The sequence below is a fragment of the Pseudophryne corroboree genome, chromosome 6, assembly GCF_028390025.1.
Source record: "Pseudophryne corroboree isolate aPseCor3 chromosome 6, aPseCor3.hap2, whole genome shotgun sequence".
In the NCBI taxonomy this organism is placed as follows: Eukaryota; Metazoa; Chordata; class Amphibia; order Anura; family Myobatrachidae; genus Pseudophryne; species Pseudophryne corroboree.
Genome location: NC_086449.1, coordinates 750,032,425 through 750,053,541, shown reverse-complemented (window position 1 = coordinate 750,053,541; position 21,117 = coordinate 750,032,425). Strand labels below are relative to the sequence as shown.

At 49.0% G+C, this 21,117-nt stretch overlaps 1 protein-coding gene across 2 annotated transcripts in view; it reads right to left on the bottom strand.

The window, feature by feature from the left end:
• The window catches only part of MRNIP (MRN complex interacting protein), an 81,709-nt gene that overhangs the window by 39,993 nt on the left and 20,599 nt on the right, over positions 1–21,117 (bottom strand). Inside the window, exons 4-7 of one of the 2 annotated variants that reach the window (XM_063928536.1) lie at positions 18,652–18,724; positions 17,167–17,300; positions 9,908–10,004; positions 9,817–9,873 (exon numbers count right to left, since the gene is read on the bottom strand). In XM_063928536.1, coding sequence (XP_063784606.1) covers positions 9,817–9,873; positions 9,908–10,004; positions 17,167–17,300; positions 18,652–18,724 — 361 coding nt within the window. The remainder of the gene's footprint in view (positions 1–9,816; positions 9,874–9,907; positions 10,005–17,166; positions 17,301–18,651; positions 18,725–21,117) is intronic. The other variant, XM_063928537.1, reaches the window with a different exon arrangement.

Below are 21,117 nucleotides of genomic sequence, written 5' to 3'. Positions count from 1 at the left end.
CAATTTGAGGCCCAACGTCACCCCTGCTTGTAGGAAATGCAGGAATCGCCCCAGTTGAAATTCCTCCGTTGGGGCCTTCCTGGCCTCACACCAAGCAACATATTTTCGCCAATGCGGTGATAATGTTTTGCGGTGACATCCTTCCTGACTTTGATCAGGGTAGGGATGACTTCCTCCGGAATGCCCTTTTCCTTCAGGATCCGGTGTTCAACCGCCATGCCGTCAAACGCAGCCGCGGTAAGTCTTGGAACAGACAGGGCCCCTGCTGCAGCAGGTGCTGTCTGAGCGGCAGAGGCCAAGGGTCCTCTGAAAGCATCTCTTGAAGTTCCGGGTACCAAGCTCTTCTTGGCCAATCCGGAACCACGAGTATAGTTTTCACTCCTCGCCTTCGTATTACCTTGGGAATGAGAGGCAGAGGAGGAGGAAACACATAAACCGACTGGTACACCCACGGTGTTACTAGAGCGTCCACAGCGATCGCCTGAGGGTCCCTTGACCTGGCGCAATTCCACCTGTGGTCTTTCCCACCGGTTTACCAGTATTTGGAAGACTTCTGGATGAAGTCCCCATTCTCCCGGGTGGAGGTCGTGCCTGCTGAGGAAGTCTGCTTCCCAGTTGTCCACTCCCGGAATGAACACTGCTGTCAGTGCTAATACATGATTTTCCGCCTATCGGAGAATCCTTGTGGCTTCTGCCATTGCCCTCCTGCTTCTTGTGCCGCCCTGTCTGTTTACATGGGCGACCGCCGTGATGTTGTCTGATTGGATCAGTACCGGCTGGTTCTGAAGCAGGGGCCTTGCTTGGCTTAGGGCATTGTAAATGGCCCTTAGCTCCAGAATATTTATGTGAAGCGAAATCTCCTGATTTGACCACAGTCCTTGGAAATTTCTTCTCTGTGTGACTGCCCCCCAGCCCCGAAGGCTGGCATCCGTGGTCACCAGGACCCAGTCCTGTATTCCGAATCTGCGGCCCTCTAGTAGATGAGCCCTCTGCAGCCACCACAGCAGCGACACCCTGGTCCTTGGCGACAGGGTTATCCGCTGTTGCATCTGGAGATGGGACCCGGACCATTTGTCCAACAGGTCCCACTGGAAAGTCCTTGCGTGGAACCTTCCGAATGGAATTGCTTCGTACGAAGCTACCATTTTTCCCAGGACTCGTGTGCATTGATGTACCGACACCTGTCCCGGTTTTAGGAGGTCTCTGACTAGAGATGACAACTCCTCTGCTTTTTCCACTGGAAGAAACACTTTTTTCTGGTCTGTGTCCAGAATCATTCCCAGGAACAGAAGACGTGTCGTCGGGACCAGCTGTGACTTTGGAATATTGAGAATCCAGCCGTGCTGTTGTAGCACTTCCCGAGAAAGTGCTACCCCCCACTACCAACTGTTCCTTGGACCTCGCCTTTATCAGGAGATCGTCCAAGTACGGGATAATTAAAACTCCCTTCTTGCGAAGGAGTATCATCATTTCGGCCATTACCTTGGTAAAGACCTTCGGTGCCGTGGATAACCCAAACGGCAGCGTCTGGAACTGATAGTGACAGTCCTGTACCTCAAATCTGAGGTACTCCTGGTGAGGGGGGTAAATGGGGACATGTAGGTACGCATCCTTGATGTCCAGGGCGACCATGTAATCCCCCTCGACCAGGCTCGCAATAACTGCCCTGAGCGATTCCATCTTGAACTTGAACCTTTTGATATAAGTGTTCAAGGATTTTAAATTTAAGATGGGCCTCACCGAACCGTCCGTTTCGGTACCACAAACATTGTGGAATAGTAACCCTCTCCTTGCTGAAGGAGGGGTACCTTGACAAACACTTGCTGTGAATACAGTTTCTGGATAGCCACCAACACTGCCTCCCTGACAGAGGGAGTTGCTGGTAAGGCAGATTTTAGAAAACGGCGGGGGGGGGGGGGGGGGTCGTCTCGAATTCCAGCCTGTACCCCTGAGATACTACTTGAAGGATCCAGGGATCCACCTGTGAGAGAGCCCACTGTGTGCTGAAATTTCTGAGACGGGCCCCCACCGTACCCGGGTCCGCCTGTGAAGCCCCAGCGTCATGCTGTGGACTTACCGGACGCGGGGGAGGACTTTTGCTCTTGGGAACTGGCTGTATGCTGCAGCTTTATCCCTCTACCTTTGCCTCTCGGCAGAAAGGATGCGCCTCAAGCCCTCTTGTGTTTATGGGGCCGAAAGGACTGTACTTGATAATACGGTGCTTTCTTTTGCTGTGGGGTAGCCTGTGGCAAAATGTCGATTTCCCAGCCCGTAGCTGTGGAAACGAGGTCTGAAAGACCATCCCCAACAGTTCCACCCCTCAGCAAAATATTGTCCCTATCCAGGGTATCAATATTATCCGACAGGGAATCTGACCACGCAGCAGCAGCACTGCACATCCATGCTGATGCAATCGCTGGTCGCAATATAATGCCCGTGTGTGTATATATAGCTTTTAGGGTAGCTTCCTGCCTTCTATCAGCAGGATCCTTTAGGGCTGCCGTATCCGGAGACGGTAGTGCCACCTGTTTTGATAAACGTGTAAGCGCTTTATCTACCCTAGGGGATGTTTCCCAACGTGACCTATCCTCTGGCGGGAAAGGGTACGCTGCCAATAACCGTTTAGAAATTATCAATTTCTTATCGGGGGAAGTCCAGGCTTCCTCACACACCTCATTTAATTCCTCAGATGCAGGAAAAACTACTGGTAGTTTTTTCTCACCGAACATAATACCCTTTTTTGTGGCACCTGGGGTACTATCAGAAAATAAGAATTTACTTACCGATAATTCTATTTCTCGTAGTCCGTAGTGGATGCTGGGGACTCCGTCAGGACCATGGGGATTAGCGGCTCCGCAGGAGACAGGGCACAAAAGTAAAAGCTTTAGGATCAGGTGGTGTGCACTGGCTCCTCCCTCTATGACCCTCCTCCAAGCCTCAGTTAGGATACTGTGCCCGGACGAGCGTACACAATAAGGAAGGATTTTGAATCCCGGGTAAGACTCATACCAGCCACACCAATCACACTGTACAACCTGTGATCTGAACCCAGTTAACAGCATGATAACAGCGGAGCATCTGAAAAGATGGCTCACAACAATAATAACCCGATTTTTGTAACAATAACTATGTACAAGTATTGCAGACAATCCGCACTTGGGATGGGCGCCCAGCATCCACTACGGACTACGAGAAATAGAATTATCGGTAAGTAAATTCTTATTTTCTCTGACGTCCTAAGTGGATGCTGGGGACTCCGTCAGGACCATGGGGATTATACCAAAGCTCCCAAACGGGCGGGAGAGTGCGGATGACTCTGCAGCACCGAATGAGAGAACTCCAGGTCCTCCTCAGTCAGGGTGTGCCCCTGACCAAGTATCAGCTCGGCAAAGTTGTAAAGCCGAGACCCCTCGGGCAGCCGCCCAAGATGAGCCCACCTTCCTTGTGGAATGGGCATTTACATATTTTGGCTGTGGCAGGCCTGCCACAGAATGTGCAAGCTGAATTGTACTACACATCCAACTAGCAATCGTCTGCTTAGAAGCAAGAGCACCCAGTTTGTTGGGTGCATACAGGATAACAGCAAGTCAGTTTTCCTGACTCCAGCCGTCCTGGAAACTATATTTTCAGGGCCCTGACAACATCTAGCAACTTGGAGTCCTCCAAGTCCCTAGTAGCCGCAGGTACCACAATAAGCTGGTTCGGGTGAAACACTGACACCACCTTAGGGAGAAACTGGGGATGAGTCCGCAGCTCTGCCCTGTCCGAATGGACAATCAGATATGGGCTTTTTTGAGACAAACGCCGCCAATTCTGACACTCGCCTGGCCGAGGCCAGGGCCAACAGCATGGTCACTTTCCATGTGAGATATTTCAAATCCACAGATTTGAGCGGTTTAAACCAATGTGATTTTAGGAATCCCAGAACTACGTTGAGATCCCACAGTGCCACTGGAGGCACAAAAGGGGGTTGTATATGCAGTACTCCCTTGACAAACTTCTGGACTTCAGGGACTGAAGCCAATTCTTTCTGGAAGAAAATCGACAGGGCCGAAATTTGAACCTTAATGGACCCCAATTTGAGGCCCATAGACACTCCTGTTTGCAGGAAATGCAGGAAACGACCGAGTTGAAATTTCTTCATGGGGCCTTCCTGGCCTCACACCACGCAACATATTTTCGCCACATGTGGTGATAATGTTGTGCGGTCACCTCCTTCCTGGCTTTGACCAGGGTAGGAATGACCTCTTCCGGAATGCCTTTTTCCCTTAGGATCCGGCGTTCAACCGCCATGCCGTCAAATGCAGCCGCGGTAAGTCTTGGAACAGACCTGGTACCTGCTGAAGCAAGTCCCTTCTTAGCGGCAGAGGCCATGAGTCCTCTGTGAGCATCTCTTGAAGTTCCGGGTACCAAGTCCTTCTTGGCCAATCCGGAGCCACGAGTATAGTTCTTACTCCTCTACGTCTTATAATTCTCAATACCTTGGGTATGAGAAGCAGAGGAGGGAAGACATACACCGACTGGTACACCCACGGTGTTACCAGAACGTCCACAGCTATTGCCTGAGGGTCTTTTGACCTGGCGCAATACTTGTCCAGTTTTTTGTTCAGGCGGGACGCCATCATGTCCACCTTTGGTCTTTTCCAACGGTTCACAATCATGTGGAAGACTTCCCGATGAAGTCCCCACTCTCCCGGGTGGAGGTTGTGCCTGCTGAGGAAGTCTGCTTTCCAGTTGTCCACTCCCGGAATGAACACTGCTGACAGTGCTATCACATGATTTTCCGCCCAGCGAAAAATCCTTGCAGTTTCTGCCATTGCCCTCCTGCTTCTTGTGCCGCCCTGTCTGTTTACGTGGGCGACTGCCGTGATGTTGTCCCACTGGATCAATACCGGCTGACCTTGAAGCAGAGGTCTTGCTAAGCTTAGAGCATTGTAAATTGCCCCTAGCTCCAGTATATTTATGTGGAGAAAAATCTCCAGACTTGATCACACTCCCTGGAAATTTTTTCCCTGTGTGACTGCTCCCCAGCCTCTCAGGCTGGCCTCCGTGGTCACCAGCATCCAATCCTGAATGCCGAATCTGCGGCCCTCTAGAAGATGAGCACTCTGTAACCACCACAGGAGAGACACCCTTGTCCTTGGAGATAGGGTTATCCGCTGATGCATCTGAAAATGCGATCCGGACAATTTGTCCAGCAGATCCCACTGAAAAGTTCTTGCGTGGAATCTGCCGAATGGAATCGCTTCGTAATAAGCCACCATTTTTCCCAGGACTCTTGTGCAATGATGCACTGACACTTTTCCTGGTTTTAGGAGGTTCCTGACTAGCTCGGATAACTCCCTGGCTTTCTCCTCCGGGAGAAACACCTTTTTCTGGACTGTGTCCAGAACCATCCCTAGGAACAGCAGACGTGTCGTCGGAAACGGCTGCGATTTTGGATATTTAGAATCCACCCGTGCTGTCGTAGAACTACTTGAGATAGTGCTACTCCGACTTCCAACTGTTCTCTGGACCTTGCCCTTATCAGGAGATCGTCCAAGTAAGGGATAATTAAGACGCCTTTTCTTTGAAGAAGAATCATCATTTCGGCCATTACTTTGGTAAAGACCCGGGGTGCCGTGGACAATCCAAACGGCAGCGTCTGAAACTGATAGTGACAGTTCCGTACCACGAACCTGAGGTACCCTTGGTGAGAAGGGCAATTTGGGACATGGAGGTAAGCATCCTTGATGTCCAGGGACACCATATAGTCCCCTTCTTCCTGGTTCGCTATCACTGCTCTGAGTGACTCCATCTTGATTTGAACCTTTGTATGTAAGTGTTCAAAGATTTCCCATTTAGAATAGGTCTCACCGAGCCGTCTGGCTTCAGTACCACAATATAGTGTGGAATAATACCCCTTTCCTTGTTGTAGGAGGGGTACTTTGATTATCACCTGCTGGGAATACAGCTTGTGAATTGTTTCCAATACTGCCTCCCTGTCGGAGGAAGACGTTGGTAAAGCAGACATCAGGAGCCTGCGAGGGGGAGACGTCTCGAATCTCCAGTCTGTACCCCTGGGATACTACTTGTAGGATCCAGGGGTCCACTTGCGAGTGAGCCCACTACGCGCTGAAACTCTTGAGACGACCCCCCACCGCACTTGAGTCCGCTTGTACGGCCCCAGCGTCATGCTGAGGACTTGGCAGAAGCTGTGGAGGGCTTCTGTTCCTGGGAATGGGCTGCCTGCTGCAGTCTTCTTCCCTTTCCTCTATCCCTGGGCAGATATGACTGGCCTTTTGCCCGCTTGCCCTTATGGGGACGAAAGGACTGAGGCTGAAAAGACGGTGTCTTTTTCTGCTGAGATGTGATTTGGGGTAAAAAAGGTGGATTTTCCAGCTGTTGCCGAGGCCACCAGGTCCGATGGACCGACCCCAAATAACTCCTCCCCTTTATACGGCAATACTTCCATGTGCCGTTTGGAATCTGCATCACCTGACCACTGTCGTGTCCATAAACATCTTCTGGCAGATATGGACATCGCACTTACTCTTGATGCCAGAGTGCAAATATCCCTCTGTGCATCTCGCATATATAGAAATGCATCCTTTAAATGCTCTATAGTCAATAAAATACTGTCCCTGTCAAGGGTATCAATATTTTCAGTCAGGGAATCCGACCAAGCCACCCCAGCGCTGCACATCCAGGCTGAGGCGATCGCTGGTCGCAGTATAACACCAGTATGTGTGTATATACCTTTTTAGGATATTTTCCAGCCTCTCAGCTGGCTCCTTGAGGGCGGCCCTATCTGGAGACGGTACCGCCACTTGTTTTGATAAGCGTGTGAGCGCCTTATCCACCCTAAAGGGTGTTTCCCAACGCGCCCTAACTTCTGGCGGGAAAGGGTATACCGCCAATAATTTTCTATCGGGGGAAACCCACGCATCATCACACACTTCATTTAATTTATCTAATTCAGGAAAAACTACAGGTAGTTTTTTCACACCCCACATAATACCCTTCTTGTGGTACTTGTAGTATCAGAAATATGGAACACCTCCTTCATTGCCCTTAACATGTAACGTGTGGCCCTAAAGGAAAATACGTTTGTTTCTTCACCGTCGACACTGGAGTCAGTGTCCGTGTCTGTGTCTGTGTCGACCGACTGAGGTAAATGAGCGTTTTACAGCCCCTGACGGTGTTTGAGACGCCTGGACAGGTACTAATTTGTTTGCCGGCCGTCTCATGTCGTCAACCGACCTTGCAGCGTGTTGACATTATCACGTAATTCCTTAAATAAGCCATCCATTCCGGTGTCGACTCCGTAGAGAGTGACATCACCATTTCAGGCAATTGCTCCGCCTCCTCACCAACATCGTCCTCATACATGTCGACACACACGTACCGACACAGCACACACACAGGGAATGCTCTGATAGAGGACAGGACCCCACTAGCCCTTTGGGGAGACAGAGGGAGAGTTTGCCAGCACACACCAAAAACGCTATAATTATACAGGGACAACCTTTATATAAGTGTTTTTCCCTTATAGCATTTTAATATATATATACATATCGCCAAATAAGTGCCCCCCCTCTCTGTTTTAACCCTGTTTCTGTAGTGCAGTGCAGGGGAGAGCCTGGGAGCCTTCCCACCAGCATTTCTGTGAGGGAAAATGGCGCTGTGTGCTGAGGAGAATAGGCCCCGCCCCCCTTTCGGCGGGCTTCTTCTCCCGTTTTTCTGAGACCTGGCAGGGGTTAAATACATCCATATAGCCCCCAGGGGCTATATGTGATGTATTTTTAGCCAGAATAAGGTACTATCATTGCTGCCCAGGGCGCCCCCCACCAGCGCCCTGCACCCTCAGTGACCGCTGCTATGAAGTGTGCTGACAACAATGGCGCACAGCTGCAGTGCTGTGCGCTACCTTATGAAGACTGAAGAGTCTTCTGCCGCCGTTTCTGGACCTTCACTTTTCGGCATCTGCAAGGGGGGTCGGCGGCGCGGCTCCGGGACGAACCCCAGGGTGAGACCTGTGTTCCGACTCCCTCTGGAGCTAATGGTGTCCAGTAGCCTAAGAAGCCAATCCATCCTGCACGCAGGTGAGTTCACTTCTCTCCCCTAAGTCCCTCGTAGCAGTGAGCCTGTTGCCAGCAGGACTCACTGAAAATAAAAAACCTAACAAACTTTTACTCTAAGCAGCTCTTTAGGAGAGCCACCTAGATTGCACCCTTCTCGGCCGGGCACAAAAATCTAACTGAGGCTTGGAGGAGGGTCATAGAGGGAGGAGCCAGTGCACACCACCTGATCCTAAAGCTTTTACTTTTGTGCCCTGTCTCCTGCGGAGCCGCTAATCCCCATGGTCCTGACGGAGTCCCCAGCATCCACTTAGGACGTCAGAGAAATGTGTAATACATTTTTCATTGCCTCAATCATTTAACGGGTGGACCTATTGGAGGGTACACTAGTCTCATCGTCGTCGACACTGGAGTCGGTATCAGTTTCGACATTTGTGTCTGTCATCTGAGGTAGCGGGCGTTTTAAAGCCCCTGATGACATTTGAGACGCTGGAACAGTCACAAGCTGAGTAGCCGGCTGTCCTATGTCGTCAAACCTTTTATGTAAGGAGCTGACACTGTCACGTAATTCCTTCCATAAGTCCATCCACACAGGTGTCGACCCCTCAGGGGGCGACAACACATTTACAGGCATTTGCTCTGCCTCCACATCATTTTCCTCATCATACATGTCGACACAGCGGTACCGACACACAGCACACACACAGGGAATGCTCTGACAGAGGACAGGACCCCACAAAGCCCATTGGGGAGACAGAGGGAGAGTATGCCAGCACACACCAGAGCGCTATATACCACAGGGATATCACCTATAAAGAGTGTTTTCCCCATATAGCTGCATATATATATTATACTGCGCCTAAATTTGTGCCCCCCCTCTCTTTTTTACCCTTTCTGTAGTGCAGGACTGCAGGGGAGAGCCAGGGAGCGATCCTTCCAGCGAAGCTGTGAGGGAAAATGGCGCCAGTGTGCTGAGGGAGATGGCTCCGCCCCTTTTTCGGCGGGCTTTCTCCCGCTATTTTAATATTTCTGGCAGGGGTTAATATACACCTATATAGCCTCTTGGGCTATATATGGTGTCAGTTTGCCAGCCAAGGTGTTATTTATTGCTGCTCAGGGCGCCCCCCCCCCCCCCAGCGCCCTGCACCCATCAGTGACCGAAGTGTGTGGTGTGCATGAGGAGCAATGGCGCACAGCTGCAGTGCTGTGCGCTACCTTGGAGAAGACAGAAGTCTTCAGCCGACGATTTTCCGGACCTTCTTGCTTCTGGCTCTGTAAGGGGGGCGGCGGCGCGGCTCCGGGAACGGACGACGAGGTCGGGTCCTGTGTGCGATCTCTCTGGAGCTAATGGTGTCCAGTAGCCTAAGAAGCCCAAGCTACCACCACTTAGGTAGGTTCGCTTCTTCTCCCCTTAGTCCCTCGGTGCAGTGAGCCTGTTGCCAGCAGGTCTCACTGTAAAATAAAAAACCTAAATTATACTTTCTTTCTAGGAGCTCAGGAGAGCCCCTAGTGTGCATCCAGCTCAGCCGGGCACAGAAATCTAACTGAGGCTTGGAGGAGGGTCATAGGGGGAGGAGCCAGTGCACACCAGATAGTCCTAAATCTTTCTTTAGATGTGCCCAGTCTCCTGCGGAGCCGTCTATTCCCCATGGTCCTTACGGAGTTCCCAGCATCCACTAGGACGTCAGAGAAATAATGAATATATAAATAAATGTATTTGCACCCCTTGCATTGCAGTAGGGTTTGTTCCATTTACTTCTCTTTGCTGCGCTTCATACTCATCAGCCCCTAAGAAGTGTAGAGCGTCTCTTGGCTGTTTTAGAAATATCCTGCTTGTCGACACAAACCTCACAGATCCTGTTTTTCTTTGACCTGTTTGCATCCACTCCTTCGCCATGCGGACTTTCGAAACCACAGCCGTACTGTAAACTCGTTTTACGTTTCCTAAAATGATAAAATAGTACAAGTTGTCCAATAAGTACAATTTCATGCTTCACCACAACGATGGTAGAAAACATTCACACTGCAGATAGCTAATGTCATCAGGTGTGTCTAGTCTCAAACGCCATCTACTGACAGGTCCCGAATTGCAACATACCGCAATACACAATCCTCAGGTAACAGCAAAAATTTACAACAACAACAAATAAATAAATAAAATAAGAAAAAGTGGTTTTAAATGCAATTCAGAAAAAAGTATTAAAATAAGCAGCAAAATAAAATAAAAAAAGTAACACACACTGGGACTCACTCAGTGTTGCACGCAAGCCTGTTCTGCAGATAGATCTTACAACTACACTGGGTGTAACAAGGCGACAACTAGGGGTTCGCACCTAGGACTTTGTTCCGTGGTGGAGATACGGGCCATGCAGAATTGAGCATATGCAGAGATCTATCTGATTTCAGTCAGATCTCTTCCCCAAAATATAGGGCTGGTGCAAAGGCACACTGATAGCAATGACAACTATTGGAAGAAGCGCATGGATAGGGACAGTGTGTCCGACGCTGCAGCGTCTTTGTGTGCGTCCTTTACCAGTCTTGCTTCTAGGACTTCTGCAGATGCCACTACATGCCCTTTGACTGGTGTACAGCATCTTTAGAGGCTCAAATAGGTCGCACAATCGAAACTTCCATCATCCCCACAACTTCCGTCATGCTAGATGCAAATTCTCTGACTGCGTATGGCCTCCAATGTGAGCAATTATGCGCCTTTGTTCGCAACCACTTCAGTGACATGCCGCAACACTCCCTGCACCTTATATCCACCTCACCGGCCAGCACATTATCACCACATTTCTGAGACCACGCATCATAATTGCTTATGCGACTAATGTGTGTACGGACTCTGGATGCATGCATAACTGCATCCAATATCGACTCAGAATCAGGGTCTTAGTGTCGTCCATGATCATCGCCAGCTTTGAATACAGCAGAAGACATGTACTTGCTTCCAAACTCGCAATGCAGCAGCATCTGAGGACAACTTGCATGCAATTCTGAATCCGAGTCCATGTTACCCGTCCCCAGCTGCTATGATTCAGTAGCTTATGTCCTATTCAGCGGGTGTGGTATGGAGGGTTGACCGTAACTAGGTCGCCAGTGTCTAGGCCGACCACTACTGGTCGACAGTAACTAGGTCGACAGGGTTTCTAAGTAGACAGGTCGACATGAGTTTTCTCTAACGTCCTAAGTGGATGCTGGGGACTCCGTCAGGACCATGGGGTTTAGCGGCTCCGCAGGAGACAGGGCACAATAATAAAAGCTTTAGGATCAGGTGGTGTGCACTGGCTCCTCCCCCTATGACCCTCCTCCAAGCCTCAGTTAGATTTTTGTGCCCGGCCGAGAAGGGTGCAATCTAGGTGGCTCTCCTGAGCTGCTTAGAATAAAAGTTTAAGTTAGGTTTTTTTCTTTCAGTGAGACCTGCTGGCAACAGGCTCACTGCTACGAGGGACTTAGGGGAGAGAAGTAAACTCACCTGTGTGCAGGATGGATTTGCTTCTTAGGCTACTGGACACCATTAGCTCCAGAGGGAGTCGGAACACAGGTCTCACCCTGGGGTTCGTCCCGGAGCCGTGCCGCCGACCCCCCTTGCAGATGCCGAAGTTGAAGAGGTCCAGAGGTCCAGAAACAGGCGGCAGAAGACTTTCAGTCTTCATAAGGTAGCGCACAGCACTGCAGCTGTGCGCCATTGTTGTCAGCACACTTCACCAACAGTCACCAACTGTCACTGAGGGTGCAGGGCGCTGGGGGGGCGCCCTGGGCAGCAATGTATAATACCTTTTTATGGCTAAAATACATCACATATAGCCCTTGAGGCTATATGGATGTATTTAACCCCTGCCAGATATCACAAACTCCGGGAGAAGAGCCCGCCGAAAAGGGGGCGGGGCCTATTCTCCTCAGCACACGGCGCCATTTTCCTGCTCAGCTCTGCTGTGAGGAAGGCTCCCAGGCTCTCCCCTGCACTGCACTACAGAAACAGGGTTAAAACAGAGAGGGGGGGCACTTATTTGGCGATATGATTACATATATAAAAATGCTATAAGGGAAAACACTTGTATAAGGGGTTGTCCCTGTATAATTATAGCGTTTTTGGTGTGTGCTGGCAAACTCTCCCTCTGTCTCCCCAAAGGGCTAGTGGGGTCCTGTCCTCTATCAGAGCATTCCCTGTGTGTGTGCTGTGTGTCGGTACGTGTGTGTCGACATGTAGGAGGACGATGTTGGTGAGGAGGCGGAGCAAATTGCCTGTATTGGTGATGTCACTCTCTAGGGAGTCGACACCGGAATAGATGGCTTATTTAGGAATTACGTGATAATGTCAACACGATGCAAGGTCGGTTGACGACATGAGACGGCCGGCAAACAAATTAGTACCTGTCCAGGCGTCTCAGACACCGTCAGGGGCTTGTAAAAACGCCCATTTACCTCAGTTGGTCGACACAGACACAGACACTGACTTCAGTGTCGACGGTGAAGAAACAAACGTATTTTCCTTTAGGGCCACACGTTACATGTTAAGGGCAATGAAGGAGGTGTTATATATTTCTGATACTACAAGTACCACAAATATGGGTATTATGTAGGGTGGGAATAATCTACTTGTAGTTTTTCCTGAATCAGATAAATTAAAGTGTGTGATGATACGTGGGTTTCCTCCGATAGAAAATTATTGGAGGTATACCCTTTCCCGCCAGAAGTGAGGGCGAGTTGGGAAACACACCTTAGGGTGGATAAGGCGCTCACACGCTTATAAAAACAAGTGGCGTTACCGTCTCCAGATACGGCCGCCCTCAAGGAGCCAGCTGATAGGAAGCTGAAAAATATCCTAAAAAGTATATACACACATACTGGTGTTATACTACGACCAGCAATCGCCTCAGCCTGGATGTGCAGCGCTGGGGGGGCTTGGTCGGATTTCCTGACTGAAAATATTGATACCCTTGACAGGAACAATATTTTATTGACTATAGAGCATTTTAAGGATGCATTTCTATATATGCGAGATGCGCAGAGGGATATTTGCATTCTGGCATCAAGAGTAGATGTGATGTCCATATCTGCCAGACGATGTTTATAGACACGACAGTGGTCAGGTGATGCAGATTCCAGACGGCACATGGAAGTATTGCCGTATAAAGGGGCGGTCCATTGGACCTGGTGGCCATGGCAACAGCTGGAAAATCCACTTTTGTTACCCCAAGTCACATCTCAGCAGAAAAGGACACAGTCTTTTCAGTCTCAGTCCTTTCGTACCCATAAAGGCAGGCGGGCAAAAGGCCAGTCATATCTGCCCAGGGTTAGAGGAAAGGGAAGAAGACTGCAGCAGGCAGCCCATTCCCAGGAACAGAAGTCCTCCACAGCTTCTGCCAAGTCCGCAGCATGACGCTGGGGCCATACAAGCGGACTCAGGTGCGGTGGGGGGTCATCTCAAGAGTTTCAGCACGCAGTGGGCTCACTCGCAAGTGGACTCCTGGATCCTACACGTAGTATCCCAGGTGTACATTGGAAATTCGAGACGTCTTCCCCTCACAAGTTCCTGAAGTCTGCTTTACCAACGTCTCCCTCCGACAGGGAGGCAGTATTGGGAAAAAATTCACAGGCTGTATTCCCAGCAGGTGATAATCAAAGTACCCCTCCTACAACAAGGGAAGGGGTATTATTCCACACTATATTGTGGTACTGAAGCCAAACGGCTCGGTGAGATCTAAAAGATTTGAACAATTACATACAAGGGTTCAAATCAAGATGGAGTCACTCAGAGCAGTGATAGCGAACCAGGACGATATGGTGTCACTGGATATCAGGGACGCTTACCTACATGTCCAAATTTTGCCCTTCTTACCAAGGGTATCTCAGGTTCGTGGTACAGAACTGTCACTATCAGTTCAGACGCTGCCGTTTGGATTGTCCACGGCACCCCGGGTCTTTACCATGGTAATGGCCGAAATGATGATTCTTCCTAAAAGAAATATGGACGCTTTCCGGATAAGGGCAAGGTCCAGAGAACAGTTGGCGGTCGGAGTAGCACTATCTCAAGTAGTTCTACGACAGCACGAGTGGATTCTAAATATTCCAAAATCGCAGCTTTTTCCGACGACACGTCTAATGTTCCTAGGAATGATTCTGGACACAGTCCAGAAAAGGATGTTTTCTCCCGGAGAAGAAGGCCAGGGAGTTATCCGAGCTAGTCAGGAACCTCCTAAAACCAGGAAAAGTATCAGTGCATCATTGCACAAGGGTCCTGTGAAAAATGGTGGTTTCTTACAAAGCGATCCCATTCGGTAGATTTCACGCAAGAACCTTTCAGTGGAATCTGCTGGGAAAATGGTCCGGATCGCATCTTCAGATGCATCAGCGGATAACCCTGTCTCCAAGGACAAGGGTGTTTTCTTCTGCGGTGGCTGCAGAGTGCTCATCTATGAAAGGGCCGCAGATTCGACATTCAGGACTGGGTCCTGGTGACCACGGATGCCAGCCTGAGTGGCTGGGGAGCAGTCACACAAGGAAAAAAAAAAAATTTCCAGGGAGTGTGATCAAGTCTGGAGACTTCTCTCCACATAAATATACTGGAGCTAAGGGCAATTTACAAGGCTCTAAGCTTAGCAAGACCTCTGCTTCAAGGTCAGCCGGTATTGATCCAGTGGGACAACATCACGGCAGTCGCCCACGTAAACAGACAGGGCGGCACATGAAGCAGGAGGGAAATGGCAGAAACTGCAAGGATTCTTCGCTGGGCGAAAAATCATGTGATAACACTCTCAGCAGTGTTAATTCCGGGAGTGGAAAACTGGGAAGCAGACTTCCTCAGCAGGCATAACCTCCACCCGGGAGAGTGGGGACTTCAGCGGGAAGTCTTCCACATGATTGTAAACCGTTGGGAAAAACCAAAGGTGGACATGATGGCGTCCCGCCTGAACAAAAAACTAGACAGATATTGCGCCAGGTCAAGGGACCCTCAGGCAATAGCGGTGGACGCTCTGGTAACACTGTGGGTGTACCAGTCAGGGTATGTGTTCCCTCCTATGCATCTCATACCAAATGTACTGAGAATCATAAGAAGGAGATGAGTAAGAACGATACTCGTGATTCCGGATGGGTCAAGAAGGACTTGGTACCCGGAACTTCAAGAGATGCTCACGGAAGAACCGTGGCCTCTACCTTTAAGAGAGGACCTGCTCCAGCAGGGGCCTTGTCTGTTCCAAGACTTACCGCGGCTGCGTTTGACGGCATGGCAGTTGAACGCCGGATCCTGAAAGGGCATTCCAGATGAAGTCATCCCTACCCTGGTCGAAGCCAGGAAGGATGTAACCGCAAAACATTTTCACCGCATTTGGCGAAAATATGTTGCGTGGTGTGAGGCCAAGAAGGTCCCTACAGAGGAATTCCAACTGGGTCGTTTCCTACATTTCCTGAAAACAGGACTGTCTATGGGCCTAAAATTAGGGTCCATTAAGGTTCAAATTTCGACCCTGTCGAATTTCTTCCAGAAAGAACTGGCTTCAGTGCCTGAAGTTCAGACGTTTGTAAAAGGGGTACTGCATATACAGCCTCCTTTTGTGCCCCCAGTGGCACCTTGGGATCTCAATGTTGTTTTGAGTTTCCTAAAGTCACATTGGTTTGATCCACTCACCACTGTGGAATTAAAATATTTCACATGGAAGGTGAAGATTCTATTAGCCCTGGCTTCAGCCAGGCGTGTGTCAGAATGGGCGGCTTTATCATATAAAAGCCCTTACTTAATTTTTCATTCTGACAGGGCAGAATTGAGGACTCGTCCTCAATTTCTCCTTAAGGTGTTTTCTGTTTTTCACATGAACCAACCTATTGTGGTACCTGCGGCTACTAGGGACTTGGAGGACTCCAAGTTACTTGACGTTGTCAGGGCCCTGAAAATATATGTTTCCAGGACGACTGGAGTCAGAAAATCTGACTCGCTGTTTAGCCTGTATGCACCCAACAAGATGGGTGTTCCTGCTTCTAAGCAGACGATTGCTCGCTGGATTTGTAGTACAATTCAGCTTGCACATTCTGTGGCAGACTTGCCACAGCCAAAATCAGTAAAAGCCCATTCCACAAGGAAGTGGGCTCATCTTGGGCGGCTGCCCGAGGGGTCTCGGCTTTACAACTTTGCCGAGCTGCTACTTGGTCAGGGGCACACCCTGACTGAGGAGGACCTGGAGTTCTCTCATTCGGTGCTGCAGAGTCATCCGCACTCTCCCGCCCGTTTGGGAGCTTTGGTATAATCCCCATGGTCCTGACGGAGTCCGAAGCATCCACTTAGGACGTTAGAGAAAATAAGAATTTACTTACCGATAATTCTATTTCTCGTAGTCCGTAGTGGATGCTGGGCGCCCATCCCAAGTGCGGATTGTCTGCAATACTTGTACATAGTTATTGTTACAAAAATCGGGTTATTCTTGTTGTGAGCCATCTTTTCAGAGGCTCCTTCGTTGTTATCATACTGTTAACTGGGTTCAGATCACAGGTTGTACGGTGTGATTGGCGTGGCTGGTATGAGTCTTACCCGGGATTCAATATCCTTCCTTATTATGCACGCTCGTCCGGGCACAGTATCCTAACTGAGGCTTGGAGGAGGGTCATAGGGGGAGGAGCCAGTGCACACCACCTGATCCTAAAGCTTTTATTATTGTGCCCTGTCTCCTGCGGAGCCGCTAAACCCCATGGTCCTGACGGAGTCCCCACCATCCACTACGGACTACGAGAAATAGAATTATCGGTAAGTAAATTCTTATTTTTTAATGGTTTTTTTGTGTCCTTTTCTCCATACAGTGATCGGGAACCCCAATTAGTGCACCGTGTCCCCTCGCATAACGGTGCCTCGCTCCGCTACTGCTGCAATCGGCACAGGTTACTATTCCCAATCGTAGACCATGTGGATTGTTAAGTATGAAAAAGTTTAAAAAAAAAGTGAACTCATGTCGACCCTTTGACCTGTCGACCTAGAAACCCTGTCGACCTAGTTACCATCTATCAATAGTGGTCGACCTAGTTACTGTCGACCTAGAGACCGGATACCCTATTCAGCATCTGCTTTATATTATTACACTGAAAGGTTCTTTGTTTCACTTAGTTAAGAGATTCTGACCTGATAGTTGATGGATTTTCCTCTCGAGAAAGTAACACATCTTGGCCAGCGTCACTCAGGCTCTCTCCCTCTTCACACGCGCTGTCCCTGTTTTCCTCCAGATATTTATTCCACCGGCTTACGGCGCTTGCTTCCTGCCAGTGTAGTCTTATATAAGTAAACAACCACGCAGATGAGCCCTACATTTATCTACAAGGACAATTCAGTTGCTGCTCCTCTACACTCTAGAAGACAACATGACTCCTCTCCTGCTTGGACGGGTCTGGTTGCAGTTATCAAAGCCTCTCCCCCTTTTCATTTCATTTCCCCTCCCCCTTTATTTAATGAAAGTAGGTTCCTGACCAGCCTGATCATTGCCTGCCCTTGCAAGAAAGCTGGAGTTTCTGCAAAGCCTGTTAGGAGGCATCAGGAAACCCCAAATCCATGGATCTCAGATAAATAAGTTTATTGAGCTTTTTTTTCTTTTATAAATCAACTGATTTTTTTGCAATTTTCACACCAGGATATAAAACTGCAATGTTTTTTTTAAAGGCAAAAGTCCACGTGTTGGGATGGAAAATACTCAGACGTTCCCTGCTGTAAATTTACCTTAGCATTCCTATCGTGGAGCTATGTTGACAGGGGCCAGCAAAATCTACTGGGGCTAGAATGTGGGATAAATCTATTTTTCCTCTTAGATGCATTTATGGGTTATTTACTTACAATGTGCAAATATAGGTAGCAACGAGACCTTGCATTGTCTAACTCAGGGGTAGGAAGTGTGGGGCACTCCAGCAACTGTGGGAGTAAATATAAACATCCCAGGATGCCCTAATGGCAAAACTGTGGCAGGAAATGTTGGGGTGTGTAGTTCCAAAGCAGCTGGAGTGCTCCACGTTTCCAACCCCTGGTCTAACTTACACTAGATCAATAAAATGAATTGCTGACTGCTGCAGAACATCTGCACAGTGTTCTCCCAGAACTGGCTGGGGTCTGAGAAGAGATGGTTCAGCTTTGCCCGAGCACCCTGTATAGCAGAGCATAGACAGAGGAATGATGATAATAAAGGATATTACACATAATAGATTTAAAACAACTGGGATTTTTTATTTTTAATATAAAAAGCAATTATTTAGGCTTACTACAGTCTTACATAGTTGGATATTAATAGGGGGTCGGCATGAAGTCAGGGGTGTAATTACATGCATAAGAGCTTACAGTTGCAAAGTTTTGACGCCTTTTATCTGTTAGATGCATAGTATTGCAGGGTACAGACATTGTATAGTTGGGTATCGCATGGTTGTAAAGTAAGCTGTAAGGCAGAATTTCAGAGAGATTGCCCCTAAAGCAACAATCAATCAGTATAAAGCGTCAATCTCGCTAAAATCCTGCTAGTTCCGTGAGATCGGAACCTATTACATAGCCCCCTTACTCCTAATCAGCACACCTCCACGGCTGCAGTTACTCCTTCTACTGTACAGCTGAACCTCAGTTACAGTACATTACCTGTGAAGCCCCCATTCCTCCCTGTGTGTCATCACAATTGTCACTATCCGAGATTGCATTTTGCACATTCCGCCTGTAAAGAAATATATGGCAATGCGTTATTATGCCCAGCAGTCCCATAAATAGAAGGAGAACATTATAAGGATATCTTGTCTGGTCTACGGATTGATGTACTGCACATATTACACACTATGTGGGCCACAAAAATCACAACACACAAACATGTAATGTAGCCCATACATCAACATAGTGTCAGGTCTATTCCCCGTTCTCCTGATGCCTTAGTCGGGGGATTGGAGAAATCCTATATGTTGGAAATCCTCGATCCACCGATTCCAGACATAAAATGATCAGGCGCGCAGTCTCAGGATTTTTAGCAGGCAGGATTTGCAAATTTCCCGATGGATCACTGACCATCAATGTCTGCCGATCGGAGTCTGAAGGACAGGGGATCTCAGCTCTGATATACAGTATGGCCAGCTTAAGCTGTACAGAAGCCAGCTGGCTGGTTCAAAAAGTAAAGGAAAGTGCATGCTATTCTGAGCACCAAGTACACTAAAAGTAACTTTTCTCTGACGTCCTAAGTGGATGCTGGGACTCCGTAAGGACCATGGGGAATAGCGGCTCCGCAGGAGACTGGGCACAACTAAAGAAAGCTTTAGGACTACCTGGTGTGCACTGGCTCCTCCCACTATGACCCTCCTCCAGACCTCTGTTAGAATCTTGTGCCCGGCTGAGCTGGATGCACACTATGGGCTCTCCTGAGCTCCTAGAAAGAAAGTATATTTTAGGTTTTTTATTTTACAGTGAGATCTGCTGGCAACAGACTCACTGCAGCGAGGGACTAAGGGGAGAAGAAGCGAACCTACCTAACTGGTGGTAGCTTGGGCTTCTTAGGCTACTGGACACCATTAGCTCCAGAGGGATCGACCACAGGACCCGACCTCGATGTTCGGTCCCGGAGCCGCGCCGCCGGCCCCCTTACAGAGCCAGAAGCAAGAAGTGTTCCGGAAAATCGGCGGCAGAAGACTTCTGTCTTCAACAAGGTAGCGCACAGCACTGCAGCTGTGCGCCATTGCTCCTCATGCACACCTCACACTCCGGTCACTGATGGGTGCAGGGCGCTGGGGGGGGGCGCCCTCAGGGCAATATAATACACCTTGGCTGGCAAATCATCACAATATATAGTCCCAGGGCTATATATGTGATAAATTACCCCTGCCAGAATCCATGAAAAAAGCGGGAGAAAAGTCCGCCGAAAAAGGGGCGGGGCTATCTCCCTCAGCACACTGGCGCCATTTTATCTTCACAGTGCAGCTGGAAGACAGCTCCCCAGGCTCTCCCCTGTAGTTTTCAGGCTCAAAGGGTTAAAAAGAGAGGGGGGGCACTAAATTTAGGCGCAATATGTGTATACAAGCAGCTATTGGGGGAAAAATCACTCAGTTATAGTGTTAATCCCTGCATTATATAGCGCTCTGGTGTGTGCTGGCATACTCTCTCTCTGTCTCCCCAAATGACTTTGTGGGGTCCTGTCCTCAGTCAGAGCATTCCCTGTGTGTGTGCGGTGTGTCGGTACGGCTGTGTCGACATGTTGGATGAGGAAGGTTACGTGGAGGCGGAGCAGAGGCCGATAAATGGGATGTCACCCCCTGTGGGGCCGACACCAGAGTGGATGGATAGGTGGAAGGTATTAACCGACAATGTCAACTCCTTACATAAAAGGCTGGATGACGTAACAGCTGTGGGACAGCCGGCTTCTCAGCCCGCACTTGCCCAGGCGTCTCAAAGGCCATCAGGGGCTCAAAAAACGCCCGTTACCTCAGATGGCAGACATAGATGTCGGCACGGAGTCTGACTCCAGTGTCGACGAGGTTGAGACATATACACAATCCACTAGGAACATCCGTTGCATGATCTCGGCAATGAAAAATGTGTTACACATTTCTGACATAAATCCAAGTACCACATAAAAGAGGTTTTATGTTTGGGGAGAAAAAGCAGCCAGTGTTTTGTTCCCCCATCAGATGAGTGAATGAAGTGTGTAAAGAGCGTGGGTTCCCCCGATAAGAAAATGGTAATTTCTAAAAAGTTACTGCTGGCGTACCCTTTCCCGCCAGAGGATAGGTCACGTTGGGAGATATCCCCTAGAGTGGACAGGGCGCTCACACGTTTGTCAAAAAAGGTGGCACTGCCGTCTTGGGATACGGCCACTTTGAAGGAGCCTGCTGATAAAAAGCAGGAGACTATCCTGAAGTCTGTATATACACACTCAGGTACTATACTGAGACCTGCATTTGCCTCAGCATAAATAGTGCTGCTGCAGCGTGGTCTGATACCCTGTCAGATAATATTAATACCCTAGACAGGGATAATATTTTGCTAACATAGAGCATATTAAAGACGTCGTCTTATATATGAAGGATGCACAGAGGGATATTTGCCGGCTGGCATCCAGAATTAATGCAA